The 12,304-nt window shown below is 51.9% G+C and overlaps 1 protein-coding gene across 1 annotated transcript in view; it reads right to left on the reverse strand.

Moving 5' to 3' along the window:
- Positions 1-626: 626 nt before the first annotated feature.
- Positions 627-12,304, reverse strand: part of LOC116937902 (uncharacterized) — a 55,698-nt gene continuing 44,020 nt past the window's right edge. Inside the window, exons 6-9 of the mRNA XM_076064790.1 lie at positions 9,981-10,095; positions 6,355-6,412; positions 3,050-3,142; positions 627-1,451 (exon numbers count right to left, since the gene is read on the reverse strand). Coding sequence (XP_075920905.1) covers positions 1,232-1,451; positions 3,050-3,142; positions 6,355-6,412; positions 9,981-10,095 — 486 coding nt within the window. The 3' untranslated portion in view covers positions 627-1,231. The remainder of the gene's footprint in view (positions 1,452-3,049; positions 3,143-6,354; positions 6,413-9,980; positions 10,096-12,304) is intronic.

Raw genomic sequence — 12,304 nt, forward strand, 5'->3', positions numbered from 1 at the left:
GGGTGTCTCTCTCTCTCAGGGGGTTCACAGTGGCCGTGTGGGAGACGCTGAGACCCTGGGTTCAGGGTTCAAGCCCTGGATCTGGGTGTCTCTCTCTCTCTCAGGGGGTTCACGATGGCCGTGTGGGAGACACTGAGACCCTGGGGTCAGGGTTCAAGCCCTGGGTCTGGGTGTCTCTCTCAGGGGGTTCACAGTGGCCGTGTGAGAGACGCTGAGACCCTGGGGTCAGGGTTCAAGCCCTGGGTCTGGGTGTCTCTCTCTCTCTCAGGGGGTTCACAGTGGCCGTGTGGGAGACGCTGAGACCCTGGGGTCAGGGTTCAAGCCCTGGGTCTGGGTGTCTCTCTCTCTCAGGGGGTTCACGGTGGCCGTGTGGGAGACGCTGAGACCCTGGGGTCAGGGTTCAAGCCCTGGGTCTGGGTGTCTCTCTCTCTCTCTCTCAGGGGGTTCACAGTGGCCGTGTGGGAGACACTGAGACCCTGGGGTCAGGGTTCAAGCCCTGGGTCTGGGTGTCTCTCTCTCTCACTCTCTCTCTCAGGGGGTTCACAGTGGCCGTGTGGGAGACGCTGAGACCCTCGGGTCAGGGTTCAAGCCCTGGGTCTGGGTGTGTGTCACTCACTCACTCACTCTTTCTCTCTTTCTCTTCGACGTTTATTATAATCTCAATCTAATTTATATTTAATTCTTATACAAAAATATTAAAACAAGGACGGGATTTCAAGCTTTGTTGCATCGAAGATGTCAGAGTTGGAATGACGACGCAGAAGTCTCTCCTGCCCCTCGTGATGATGATGGAAGCGATGGTGATGATGGTGATGATGGTCGTGATGGTGATGGTGGAGATGATGATGATGTTGTTGATGATGTTGATGATTTTGATGAGGATGATGATGTTGTTGATAATGATGTTGATGATGATGTTGTTGATGTTGACGATGATGTTGATGGTGATGGTGGTGTTGGTGATGTTGATGATGTTAATGATGATGTTTATGATGATGTTGATGTTTATGATGATGTTGATGATGTTCATGATGATGATGATGTTGTTGATGATGTTGATGATGTTGTTGATGTTGATGATGTTGTTGATGTTAATGTTTATGATGATGTTGATGATGTTCATGATGATGGTGTTGCTGATGTTGATGCTGATGATGATGTTAATGTTTATGACGATGTCCATGATGTCGATGATGTCGATGATGATGATGTTCACGACGATGCTATGCCCCTATCCGACGCGAGCTGGCACCACGAGAGCCTTCATCAGCTGTCCTCCTCGCTGGACCATCACAACGAGCGCCGCTCCACCACCACCACCTCCACCACCACCACCACCGCCACCACCACCACCACCACCAGCGCTGCGCACAGCTCGCTGTACTGCGGCCGTGCCGGTCATCACCTCGCCGTTGATTGCCACGATGATATCCCCGGCCTGGAGGCCAGCCCTGCTCGCCATCATCAACATCATAAACATCATCATCATCATCAAAATCATCACCAACATTACCACCACCAGCATCATCATCTTCACCAACATCATCATTATTATCACTATGATATTCATCATCAACATCATCAACATCACCACCAACATTACCACCACCAGCATCAGCATCATCATCTTCACCAACATCATCATTATTATCACTATGATATTCATCATCATCATCAACATCATCAACATCACCATCAACATTACCACCACCAGCATCATCATCATCTTCACCAACATCATCATTATTATCACTATGATATTCATCATCATCATCATCAACATCATCAACATCACCATCAACATTACCACCACCAGCATCATCATCATCTTCACCAACATCATCAACATCACCATCAACATTACCACCACCAGCATCAGCATCATCATCTTCACCAACATCATCATTATTATCACTATGATATTCATCATCATCATCATCAACATCATCAACATCACCATCAACATTACCACCACCAGCATCATCATCATCATCATCATCTTCACCAACATCATCATTATTATCACTATGATATTCATCATCATCATCATTATCAACATCATCAACATCATCACCAACATTACCACCACCAGCATCATCATCATCTTCACCAACATCATCATTATTATCACTATGATATTCATCATCATCAACATCACCATCAACATTACCACCACCAGCATCATCATCATCATCATCTTCACCAACATCATCATTATTATCACTATGATATTCATCATCATCATTATCAACATCATCAACATCATCACCAACATTACCACCACCAGCATCATCATCATCTTCACCAACATCATCATTATTATCACTATGATATTCATCATCATCATCAACATCATCAACATCATCACCAACATTACCACCACCAGCATCATCATCATCTTCACCAACATCATCATTATTATCACTATGATATTCATCATCATCATCAACATCATCAACATCATCACCAACATTACCACCACCAGCATCATCATCATCATCTTCACCAACATCATCATCACTATCATATTCATCATCATCACCATCAACATCATCAACACCACCACCAACATTACCACCACCACCAGCATCATCATCATCATCTTCACCAACATCATCATCATCACTATCATATTCATCATCATCACCATGATCATCATCATCACCACCACCAACATTACCACCACCACCACCAGCATCATCATCATCTTCACCAACATCTTTATCACTATCACATTCATCATCATCACCATGATCATCATAATCACTACCGCCATCACCACCATGATCATCATCATCACTACCGCCATCATCACCACCACCATCATCACTACCGAAATCATCACCATCACCACGAACACCACTACCATCATCGTCATCACCATTATCATCATTATGATGAGTGTCAGGGTGAGTGTCGGGGTGAGTGTCAGGGTGAGTGTCAGGGTGAGTGTCAGGGTGAGGGTGAGTGTCAGGGTGAGTGTCGGAGTGAGTGTCAGGGTGAGTGTCAGGGTGAGTGTCAGGGTGAGTGTCAGGGTGAGGGTACTAACGCAGATGCTGGGGTGTCTGGAATCACGGCGTTGATGTAAACTCCGGACAGAGTCACTGGGAACTTTGTGTAGCGGCTCAGCTCACTGAGAAGACTGTGGGGAGTTGGGATACACACACACACAGATACACACAGATAGATACAGATACATACAGATACACACAGATACACACACACAGATAGATACAGATACACACAGATACATACAGATACACACACTGATACACACAGATACACACACACAGATACACACACACAGATACACACACAGACACACACAGATACACATACACACAGATACATACAGATACACAGATATATACACACACACACAGATACACACACACACACACAGATACACACACACAGATACACACACACACAGATACACACACACAGATACACACACACAGATACACACACAGATACACACACACACACTGGTACACACATACACAGATACACACACACAGATACACACACACAGATACACACACACACACAGACACACACACACAGATACACACACACAGATACACACACACAGATACACACACAGATACACACACACACAGATACACACACAGATACACACACAGTGACACACAGACACACAGATACACACACACATAGATACACACACACAGTGACACACACACACAGATACACACACACAGATACACACACACACAGATACACACACACAGATACAACAACAACCGCCATTCGCCACTAAGTGGCGGTGACGTCACCACGACGCTTGTGCCAGGCTATGTGCACCCTGAGGCCACGTGAAGTGTCGAACGCCCGCTGGCAGGAGGTCACGGGGCAGACCCAGGTGCCACGGGTCGACTGACTGAGATGACTGGCTGATGCACCACCTGTGCCCCCTACTGTGCCAACCTGCTGTGCTTTAGGCACCCGGCGCTCCGCTCGTTGTTCTGAGCGTCGCTCCTCCGTCCTCCGTTGTTGTTGGAGGGCGACTGCCTCCAACTGCCCAGTAGCATCCTTCACGAGCCTCCTCCACAGAGGCCGATCTTGACACCGCTGGTACCAGTCATCGGCAAGTCCACTCAGTTCCACGTCCTCCTGTACCACATCACTCCATCTCTTCTCTCGCCCGTGCCGCGCCCGCTTAGCCCTCTCAATCTGGCCAAACAAAAGCTGTTTCGGCATGCGGTGGCTGGGCATGCGGGCTACATGACCCAGCCATCGCAGCCTTGCCTGCCGGAGGAGCTCACCGATGGGACCCTGCCCAGATCTTTCAAGGATTTGTGAGCTCCTCACACAATCCAGTCTGGTTAAACCCAGGATGGATCGTAGGCAGGCCAGCCTAAATGTTTCTAACCGGCGAAGATGTTCCATTAGGGGGGGTCCACGTTTCGCAAGCGTAGAGAAGGGAGGGAATGACCGTGGCCGAGAACACCTGAAGCTTAGTGCGGAGCGACAGACCAGGTAGCTTCCACACAGCGTTACGCAACCGATGAAAAGATATTGCCGCTCGACTGATTCGGAGTGAGACCTCTGCTGTTAAACTGGAGCCAGTCATAAGCACACTGCCCAGGTATGGGAAACTCTCCACTCTCTCCACAACTGCCCCATCACCGATTGGGAGTTGTGGGGGTGGAGTGTCCGATGGTACAAAATACCCAGGCAGGTGCTTAGTTTTGGTGGGGCTGATGGTAAGGCCCCACCTCTTAGTGGCAAGCTCCAGTCTCAGCAGCAGCGTCTCCAACTCCTCCTCTGACTGAGCAGCTATTACCAAATCATCAGCATACATAACGTGGTTGAGCAATAGGGAGCCATCCCTTGACCGCACCCGGGCATCGATTAGCCTCCCATTATATCTGTACCATATGGAGATTCCCCCGGTACAGCTATTGAAGGCTCCACGAACTACGTGGTCAAAATAGATGTTAAATAATGTGGGAGCCAGGGGACATCCCTGTCGCACCCCAAGGTGTACAGGGAATGGCTCTGACTCCCGGCCACGTAGTTTTACCCGGGCCCGCTCACCATCATGAAGGTCCTTAATGATCGTGAACAGAGGGTCAGGTACTCCAAAAAGCACGAAGAACGACCCAGAGCCCAGGCCTACTGATGGTATCATAGGCCTTGACCAGGTCAATAAAGCAGAGATGTAGGTCTTGTTGGAATTCCCTACACCTCTGCTGTAGCAGACGGACAGAAAATATGGCATCTGTGCAGGACCGCCCTTTCCTGAAACCGCATTGGGGCTCCGCAAGCCTCTCCTCAGCGTGCCTGGCAAGGCGATGCTGAATAATCCTTGCCAGGATCTTTCCCGGCACACTGAGGAGTGAGATGCCCCTGTAGTTGTTACAGTCTGTGCGGTCCCCCTTCTTCTTAAAAAGGGGGACCACCAGGGCATCCTTCCAATCCTGCGGAACCCGTTCAGTGGTCCAGACTGTTGTTATGATGTCATATAGGGCAGTCTGTGCACAAACGCCACCCTCCCTCAGCATTTCGCTTGGGAGATCATCTCTGCCCGCTGCCTTTCCTGGTCTCAGACTCCGGATCGCCTTCAATACATCCTCAGCAGATGGCACCTCAGCCAGCCACTCACAGGGGGTGACTTCTTCCAATATTTGAGGCACCGCAGCCTCAGCAGGGTCATCCTCACTTTGTGCCACGATGTTTTCCTGGCTGAGGGATTTTCCCTCCCCCAGGACCTCACACAGATACACACACAGAGATACACACACAGATACACACACACACACAGATACACACACACAGATACACACACACGATACACACACACACAGATACACACACACAGATACACACACAGATACACACACACAGATACACACACACAGATACACACACACAGATACACACACACAGATACACACACACAGATACACACACACAGATACACACACACAGATACACACAGATACACACACACAGACACACACAGATACACACACACACAGATACACACACAGACACACACACACAGATACACACACACACAGGCACACACACACTCACACAGATACACACACACAGATACACACACAGACAGATACACACACACACAGATACACACACACACAGATACACACCACACAGATACACACACACAGATACACACACACACAGATACACACACACACACACAGATACACACACACACACACAGATACACACACACACAAAGATACACACAGAGAATGTGTACACACACACTGAGAATATGTATACACACACACTGAGAATATGTACACACACACAGATACACACACAGACCTCCTCCCGCTCCCTGGTAGAGCTACTCACTGAGGCGTCAGCGTTGACATTCGGATGCCGATGTAGAACTTGCTGGGCTCATTGTGGTCTGAAACACAGGGGGGTCAGTGGGAGGAGGTCACAGCGCTAGAGATGGGGGTCACAGTGCTAGAGATGGGGGTCACAGTGCTAGAGATGGGGGTCACAGTGCTAGAGATGGGGGGTCACAGTGTTAGAGATGGGGGTCACAGCGCTAGAGATGGGGGTCACAGTGCTAGAGATGGGGGTCACAGTGCTAGAGATGGGGGGTCACAGTGCTAGAGATGGGGGTCACAGTGCTAGAGATGGGGGTCACAGTGCTAGAGATGGGGGTCACAGTGCTAGAGATGGGGGTCACAGTGCTAGAGATGGGGGGTCACAGTGTTAGAGATGGGGGTCACAGCGCTAGAGATGGGGGTCACAGTGCTAGAGATGGGGGTCACAGTGCTAGAGATGGGGGGTCACAGTGCTAGAGATGTGGGTCACAGTGCTAGAGATGGGGGTCACAGTGCTAGAGATGGGGGTCACAGTGCTAGAGATGGGGGTCACAGTGCTAGAGATGGGGGTCACAGTGCTAGAGATGGGGGTCACAGTGCTAGAGATGGGGGGTCACAGTGTTAGAGATGGGGGTCACAGCGCTAGAGATGGGGGTCACAGTGCTAGAGATGGGGGTCACAGTGCTAGAGATGGGGGGTCACAGTGCTAGAGATGGGGGTCACAGTGCTAGAGATGGGGGGTCACAGTGTTAGAGATGGGGGTCACAGCGCTAGAGATGGGGGTCACAGTGCTAGAGATGGGGGGTCACAGTGTTAGAGATGGGGGTCACAGCGCTAGAGATGGGGGTCACAGTGTTAGAGATGGGGGTCACAGTGTTAGAGATGGGGGTCACAGTGCTAGAGATGGGGGTCACAGTGCTAGAGATGGGGGTCACAGTGCTAGAGATGGGGGGTCACAGTGTTAGAGATGGGGGTCACAGCGCTAGAGATGGGGGTCACAGTGCTAGAGATGGGGGTCACAGTGCTAGAGATGGGGGGTCACAGTGCTAGAGATGGGGGTCACAGTGCTAGAGATGGGGGGTCACAGTGTTAGAGATGGGGGTCACAGCGCTAGAGATGGGGGTCACAGTGCTAGAGATGGGGGGTCACAGTGTTAGAGATGGGGGTCACAGCGCTAGAGATGGGGGTCACAGTGTTAGAGATGGGGGTCACAGTGTTAGAGATGGGGGTCACAGTGCTAGAGATGGGGGTCACAGTGCTAGAGATGGGGGTCACAGCGCTAGAGATGGGGGTCACAGTGCTAGAGATGAGGGTCACAGTGTTAGAGATGGGGGTCACAGCGCTAGAGATGGGGGTCACAGTGCTAGAGATGGGGGTCACAGTGTTAGAGATGGGGGTCACAGTGCTAGAGATGGGGGTCACAGTGCTAGAGATGGGGGTCACAGCGCTAGAGATGGGGGTCACAGTGCTAGAGATGAGGGTCACAGTGTTAGAGATGGGGGTCACAGCGCTAGAGATGGGGGTCACAGTGCTAGAGATGGGGGTCACAGCGCTAGAAATGGGGGTCACAGTGTTAGAGATGGGGGTCACAGTGTTAGAGATGGGGATCACAGTGTTAGAGATGGGGGTCACAGTGCTAGAGATGGGGGTCACAGCGCTAGAGATGGGGGTCACAGCGCTAGAGATGGGGGTCACAGTGTTAGAGATGGGGGTCACAGTGTTAGAGATGTGGGTCACAGTGTTAGAGATGGGGGTCACAGTGCTAGAGATGGGGGTCACAGTGTTAGAGATGTGGGTCACAGTGTTAGAGATGGGGGTCACAGTGCTAGAGATGGGGGTCACAGTGCTAGAGATGTGGGTCACAGTGCTAGAGATGTGGGTCACAGTGCTAGAGATGTGGGTCACAGTGCTAGAGATGAGGGTCACAGTGTTAGAGATGGGGGTCACAGCGCTAGAGATGGGGGTCACAGTGCTAGAGATGGGGGTCACAGCGCTAGAAATGGGGGTCACAGTGTTAGAGATGGGGGTCACAGTGTTAGAGATGGGGGTCACAGTGTTAGAGATGGGGGTCACAGTGTTAGAGATGGGGGTCACAGCGCTAGAGATGGGGGTCACAGTGTTAGAGACGGGGGTCACAGCGATAGAGATGGGGGTCACAGTGCTAGAGGTGGGGGTCACAGTGTTAGAGATGGGGGTCACAGTGCTAGAGATGGGGGTCACAGTGCTAGAGATGTGGGTCACAGTGTTAGAGATGGGGGTCACAGTGCTAGAGATGGGGGGTCACAGTGTTAGAGATGGGGGTCACAGCGCTAGAGATGGGGGTCACAGTGCTAGAGATGGGGGTCACAGTGTTAGAGATGGGGGTCACAGTGTTAGAGATGGGGGTCACAGTGCTAGAGATGTGGGTCACAGTGCTAGAGATGGGGGTCACAGTGCTAGAGATGGGGGTCACAGTGCTAGAGATGGGGGTCACAGTGCTAGAGATGGGGGTCACAGTGCTAGAGATGGGGGTCACAGTGCTAGAGATGGGGGTCACAGTGCTAGAGATGGGGGTCACAGTGTTAGAGATGGGGGTCACAGTGCTAGAGATGGGGGGGTCACAGTGCTAGAGATGGGGGGTCACAGTGTTAGAGATGGGGGTCACAGTGCTAGAGATGGGGGGGTCACAGTGCTAGAGATGGGGGTCACAGTGTTAGAGATGGGGGTCACAGTGTTAGAGATGGGGGTCACAGTGCTAGAGATGGGGGGGTCAGAGTGCTAGAGATGGGGGTCACAGTGTTAGAGATGGGGGTCACAGTGTTAGAGATGAGGGTCACAGTGTTAGAGATGGGGGTCACAGTGCTAGAGATGTGGGTCACAGCGCTAGAGATGGGGGGTCACAGTGTTAGAGATGGGGGTCACAGTGCTAGAGATGGGGGGGTCACAGCGCTAGAGATGGGGGTCACAGTGCTAGAGATGGGGGTCACAGTGTTAGAGACGGGGGTCACAGCGCTAGAGATGGGGGTCACAGTGCTAGAGATGGGGGTCACAGTGCTAGAGATGGGGGTCACAGTGCTAGAGATGGGGGTCATAGTGTTAGAGATGTGGGTCACAGTGTTAGAGATGTGGGTCACAGTGTTAGAGATGGGGTGGTCACAGCGCTAGAGATGGGGGTCACAGCGCTAGAGATGGGGGTCACAGTGTTAGAGATGGGGGTCACAGTGTTAGAGATGGGGTGGTCACAGCGCTAGAGATGGGGGTCACAGCGCTAGAGATGGGGGTCACAGTGTTAGAGATGGGGGTCACAGTGTTAGAGATGGGGGTCACAGTGTTAGAGATGGGGGTCACAGTGTTAGAGATGTGGGTCACAGCGCTAGAGATGGGGGTCACAGTGCTAGAGATGGGGGTCACAGTGCTAGAGATGGGGGTCACAGTGCTAGAGATGGGGGTCACAGTGCTAGAGATGGGGGTCACAGTGCTAGAGATGGGGGTCACAGTGTTAGAGATGGGGGTCACAGTGTTAGAGATGGGGGTCACAGTGCTAGAGATGGGGGTCACAGTGGTAGAGATGGGGGTCACAGTGTTAGAGATGAGGGTCACAGCGCTAGAGGTGGGGGTCACAGCGCTAGAGATGGGGGTCACAGCGCTATAGGTGGGGGGCACCGTGGATTTGCCGTTCGTGAGTCTCTTTCAGGAAGCGTCGAATGCGGTCCGCGGCTATCGCGAAGGAGATCCCCGCGGTGACCTTGAGGGTGTTGATGCCGATGACCTCTCCATCCTAGCCACTCGCGCACACATCCGGTGACACGCTCGGCCATCAGATACGTACACACACATACACACACACAGATATACACACACATACACACATACACATATACACATACACACACATATACATACATACACATACACACGTACATACACACATACACACACATATACATACACACATACACACACACATACACACAGATATACATACACATACACACATATACATACGTACACACATACAACAACAACAACAACCGCCATTCGCCACTAAGTGGCGGTGACGTCACCACGACGCTTGTGCCAGGCTATGTGCACCCTGAGGCCACGTGAAGTGTCGAACGCCCGCTGGCAGGAGGTCACGGGGCAGACCCAGGTGCCACGGGTCGACTGACTGAGATGACTGAGATGACTGGCTGATGCACCACCTGTGCCCCCTACTGTGCCAACCTGCTGTGCTTTAGCCACCCGGCGCTCCGCTCGTTGTTCTGAGCGTCGCTCCTCCGCCCTCCGTTGTTCTTGGAGGGCGACTGCCTCCAACTGCCCAGTAGCATCCTTCACGAGCCTCCTCCACAGAGGCCGATCTTGACACCGCTGGTACCAGTCATCGGCAAGTCCACTCAGCTCCACGTCCTCCTGTACCACATCACTCCATCTCTACTCTAGCCCGTGCCGAGCCCGCTTAGCCCCCTCAATCTGGCCGAACAAAAGCTGTTTCGGCATGCGGTGGCTGGGCAGCCTTCCCCGCCGGAGGAGCTCACCGATGGAACATTGCCGAGATCTTTCAAGGATTTTTGAGCTCCTCACACAATCCAGTCTGGTTAAACCCAGGATGGATCGTAGGCAGGCCAGCCTAAATGTTTCTAACCGGCGAAGATGTTCCATTAGAGGGGTTCACGTTTCGCAAGCGTAGAGAAGGGAGGGAATGACCGTGGCCGAGAAGACCTGAAGCTTAGTGCGGAGCGACAGACCAGGTAGCTTCCACACAGCGTTACGCAACCGATGAAAAGATATTGCCGCTCGACTGATTCGGAGTGAGACCTCTGCTGTTAAACTGGAGCCGGTCATAAGCACACTGCCTAGGTATGGGAAACTCTCCACTCTCTCCACAACTGCCCCATCACCGATTGGGAGTTGTGGGGGTGGAGTGTCCGATGGTACAAAATACCCAGGCAGGTGCTTAGTTTTGGTGGGGCTGATGGTAAGGCCCCACCTCTTAGTGGCACGCTCCAGTCTCAGCAGCGTCTCCAACTCCTCCTCCGAATGTGCAGGTATTACCAAATCATCAGCATATATAACGTAGTTGAGCAATAGGGAGCCATCCCTTGACCGCACCCGGGCATCGATCAGCCTCCCATTATATCTGTACCACATGGAGATTCCCCCGGTACAGCTATTGAAGGCTTCACGAACGACGCAGTCAAAATAGATGTTTTATAATGTGGGAGCCAGAGGACATCCCTGTCGCACCCCAAGGTGTACAGGGAATGGCTCTGACTCCCGGCCACGTAGTTTTACCCGGACCCGCTCACCATCACGAAGGTCCTTAATGATCGTGAGCAGAGGGTCAGGGACTCCAAAAGCACGAAGAACGATCCAGAGGCCAGGCCTGCTGATGGTATCATAAGCCTTGACCAGGCCAATAAAGCAGAGATGTAGGTCTTTCTGGAATTCCCTACACCTCTGCTGTAGCAGACGGACAGAAAATATGGCATCTGTGCAGGACCGCCCTTTCCTGAAACCGCATTGGGGCTCCGCAAGCCTCTCCTCAGCGTGCCTAGCAAGGCGATGTTGAATAATCCTTGCCAGGACCTTTCCCGGCACACTGAGGAGTGAGATGCCCCTGTAGTTGTTACAGTCTGTGCGGTCCCCCTTCTTAAAGAGGGGGACCACCAGGGCATCCTTCCAATCCTGCGGAAGCCGTCCAGTGGTCCAGACTGTTGTTATGATGTCATATAGGGCAGTTTGGGCACAAACGCCACCCTCCCTCAGCATTTCGCTTGGGGGATCATCTCTGCCCGCTGCCTTTCCTGGTCTCAGACTCCGGATCACCCTCAGTACTTCCTCAACAGATGGCACCTCAGCCAGCCACTCACAGGGGGTGACTTCTTCCAATATTTGAGGCACCGCAGCCTCAGCAGGGTCATCCTCACTTTGTGCCACGATGTTTTCCTGGCTGTGGGATTTTCCCTCCCCCAGGACCTCACAGAAAT

This window comes from Petromyzon marinus, unplaced genomic scaffold (assembly GCF_048934315.1).
Source record: "Petromyzon marinus isolate PM22_M1 ecotype Great Lakes invasive population unplaced genomic scaffold, UKy_Petmar_22M1.pri1.0 PM_Scaffold_73, whole genome shotgun sequence".
In the NCBI taxonomy this organism is placed as follows: Eukaryota; Metazoa; Chordata; class Hyperoartia; order Petromyzontiformes; family Petromyzontidae; genus Petromyzon; species Petromyzon marinus.